General features: G+C 43.3%; 1 protein-coding gene across 1 annotated transcript; it reads right to left on the minus strand.

Annotated features, from left to right (window-relative positions):
• Positions 1–533: 533 nt before the first annotated feature.
• LOC126681422 (uncharacterized) lies at positions 534–2,244 on the minus strand. The gene is made up of 5 exons (XM_050376963.1): positions 2,009–2,244; positions 1,800–1,932; positions 1,420–1,719; positions 1,223–1,330; positions 534–974 (listed from the first exon to the last, which is right to left on the minus strand). Exons 1-5 carry the CDS (start codon positions 2,242–2,244, stop codon positions 534–536), a joined length of 1,218 nt encoding a protein of 405 aa, XP_050232920.1.
• Positions 2,245–2,810: the final 566 nt, after the last annotated feature.

Genomic DNA, 2,810 nt, shown 5'->3' on the forward strand with positions numbered 1-2,810 from the left:
CAGCCCTTTTGCGACGGACAATTCCATTGCAAATTTATCATATTCCGTCGCAAACGAGAGTTTGCGACGGAATTGCGACAGAATCTATTCGTCGCAAAACCTCTAGTCGCTAAAAGAATAGCCACCAGAGCAACGCAAAAATGGCGACGAACAATCCGTCGCCATAACCAAAAACACCGTCGCCAATTTCGTCTCCCAAAAAATGAAAAGGGAGACGAATTGGCGACAGATTAATATATTTTGCGACGGAATATATTTCGTCGCAAAACAATGAAAATTTGCGACAGAATATATTCCGTCGCAAAATATGAAGGATATTCACGACTAATGCGTCTGTTTCCCTGTTTTATTCACGACGATTATAACCTGTAAAATATACTATTCGCAATTCTTAGTAAAACTCAATTTCCGAAAAAAACGCTTTTATATAAAAACATGTTATATTTTACATATCGTAACAAAATGTATAAAGCAAGAAAATACAAAATGTATAAAGTGCTAAAATACAAAATGTCAGAATTACAAACATGACACTACAAAGTCAGAGTGTCGTCATCGTCTGAAGGACCTCGGGGTGGGGGTGGGCGATACTGCGGAGGAAGAGTCCGCATCATCTTCGCCATCTCAGCCTGAATAATCTTGGACATCCTCTCATTGCTTCTCGCCTGCTGGGCACGGAGATCCTCCACCTCAGTGGTAATCTGGCGCAGTCCATCCTGGATCCCTGCCTGCACACTCCGCTCGATCTCCTCCTCGGTTTGCTGTGACTGTGTGGACCTGGTCCTCGCCCTACTAGACGTCGTCGTATCCACGTACGCACTAGTCGCTGAACCCAACCCGTAGACACGCCGCTTCTTGTTGACGCCCTCGATATCCAAAAATAGCTGGGTCTCGTCGACTTCCGCTGTGCTAGAAGAACCACCATCTCCGGTCGGCGGCTGCGATGCAGCAGCAAGTCTCTGAGCAATTGCATCCTACAAAAAGATTGAAAAACATATCACATAACGGCTAAAAACGTATAACATATGAAATGTAAATATAATTCCTAACGAAAATTCGGCAGCATTTCCTCTATAATTTGATCAACACCCATTTTTCAGGGACATCCTGCAAACATATAGATTTCATATACAACCCACCGGCTGTTAACACACCTAATCTAACATTTACAATTTAAATTAAAACACATTTTACACTAATTTAATATAGGTTCATGACTTACACTCATGTCATGTGCCCTCTTGTCTACCATGACACCCTTGTCAGCTTTCGTGGAGTGCATCCGAGTATACAGCTCTGTTGCGGTAGGCTTGCGGCCGAGATCTTCAGCCTAAAAGAAAAATATTATAGCTTGTTAGTTCATCAGAAAATCAGAAAATAAAAGATAGTTATAAATAAAAAAGAATTCCAGAAACAAACCAACACATCCATATGTCGGATGGCGGAACGGGATCCCCCTATATGGCGTACTGGTCCGGAACCGGCTCCAGCAAGCTCGCTCATCCGATTGGCGCGAGCTACATCGGACTTCTTCTTCTCGTCCTCTGACGCCCAGAAGGCCTTCCAGGAATCCCAAATATCTTGGCTGATCGAGGTATGTTTTTCGTCCTTCTCTCTCATCCTGTGAATAACGTCCTTGTATCGGTTGGCAGCATGCGTCATAAATACACCTTTGATGACATCGTCGCTGTAATCCGCCGTATCCCACCAGTATTCCTTCTGCAAAACATAAACACCAAGTTTGAGTTAGTTATTTTGCGTTAGTCTAAATTCAAAGTTTAACATTAACAATTTATTACCTTAAATTCCTCCCAATAGAAATCTGTCTGCTCTGCAGTCAGAAACCGCCAGGCTCGCCCATTCTCGAACCAGCACTTTCTAAAGATCTCCCGCATAGACCGGGAGATTGGTCCAGAGTTCAACAGCCTCTCCCTGCGAGGTTAGAGTAAACTTTTACTTTCTATAGTAAAATGATTAAAAAAAATAAACTAAAAATTTACATTCTTACCTGCTCCCGTCTGGGAAACACAGTGCCCTCCCCTGGGCATCCAGCTCTACAGGGGGCTCTCCTGGCTGTCGGGGCTGAACAGGGGGTGCCGCCTCCACCTCCTGCTGCTGACCCTGAATAGGGATGTCCTCAACAGGGGCACGCACAGCTGGGTTACCCCGACCACGACCTCTAGCTGGGTTACCCCAACGTCCCCGACCTCTAGTTGGATCACCTGAACCACCCTGCCCTCTCATACCTGCGGACATTAAAATACATTTCGTTCCACATATAACAATTTAATACATTGTTAAAAAATACATTATAACAAAACATTATAGAAAAATACATTATAAAAAAATAAATTGTTATGTTAACAATAATAAATGAATACAACTAAAACTGCAAAAAATATCCAAAACGTCAGTCAAGTTGTTCTTCATCTTCGTCTGATGAGGATGGCAGATATTCTTCTTCTTCATCTTCAACAGGAGGGATTTGCAACGCATCTTCGTCTGCCACCTCATTCAGGTCAGCTAAATTTGTGGGATTGTCGTCCGTTTCAACTACAAGGGGATTTTCTTCAATGTCCTCTTGAAAGGCCGGGATAATCGCATCGGGCATGTCAAGTTCTGATCGTGCCTTAATTTTGCAAACTGCCCACCAATTTACTTTGTCCCGTCTTCTACTTGGATATGGAAGGTAATGAACTTGGTCAGCCTGTTCTGCCAAGATGAACGGTTCGTATTTATTGTACATGCGTCTGTGATTAACATCTACCAAGTTGTATCGATTGGTAGTGTATGTGCCTGTATCCGTAGGG

Source organism: Mercurialis annua, linkage group LG5 (genome assembly GCF_937616625.2).
Source record: "Mercurialis annua linkage group LG5, ddMerAnnu1.2, whole genome shotgun sequence".
Lineage (NCBI taxonomy): Eukaryota > Viridiplantae > Streptophyta > Magnoliopsida > Malpighiales > Euphorbiaceae > Mercurialis > Mercurialis annua.

What these genes read in the sequence shown, in the direction of transcription:
- LOC126681422 (XM_050376963.1), bottom strand. Translation starts at nt 2,244, where the DNA reads ATGAGAGGGCAGGGTGGTTCAGGTGATCCAACTAGAGGTCGGGGACGT. An exon ending in TGTTTCCCAGACGGGAGCAG is followed by an intron (nt 1,933 to 2,008) that starts GTAAGAATGTAA and finishes CTAACCTCGCAG; the next exon opens with GGAGAGGCTGTTGAACTCTG. An exon ending in AGAGGGCACATGACATGAGT is followed by an intron (nt 975 to 1,222) that starts GTAAGTCATGAA and finishes ATCTTTTTGTAG; the next exon opens with GATGCAATTGCTCAGAGACT.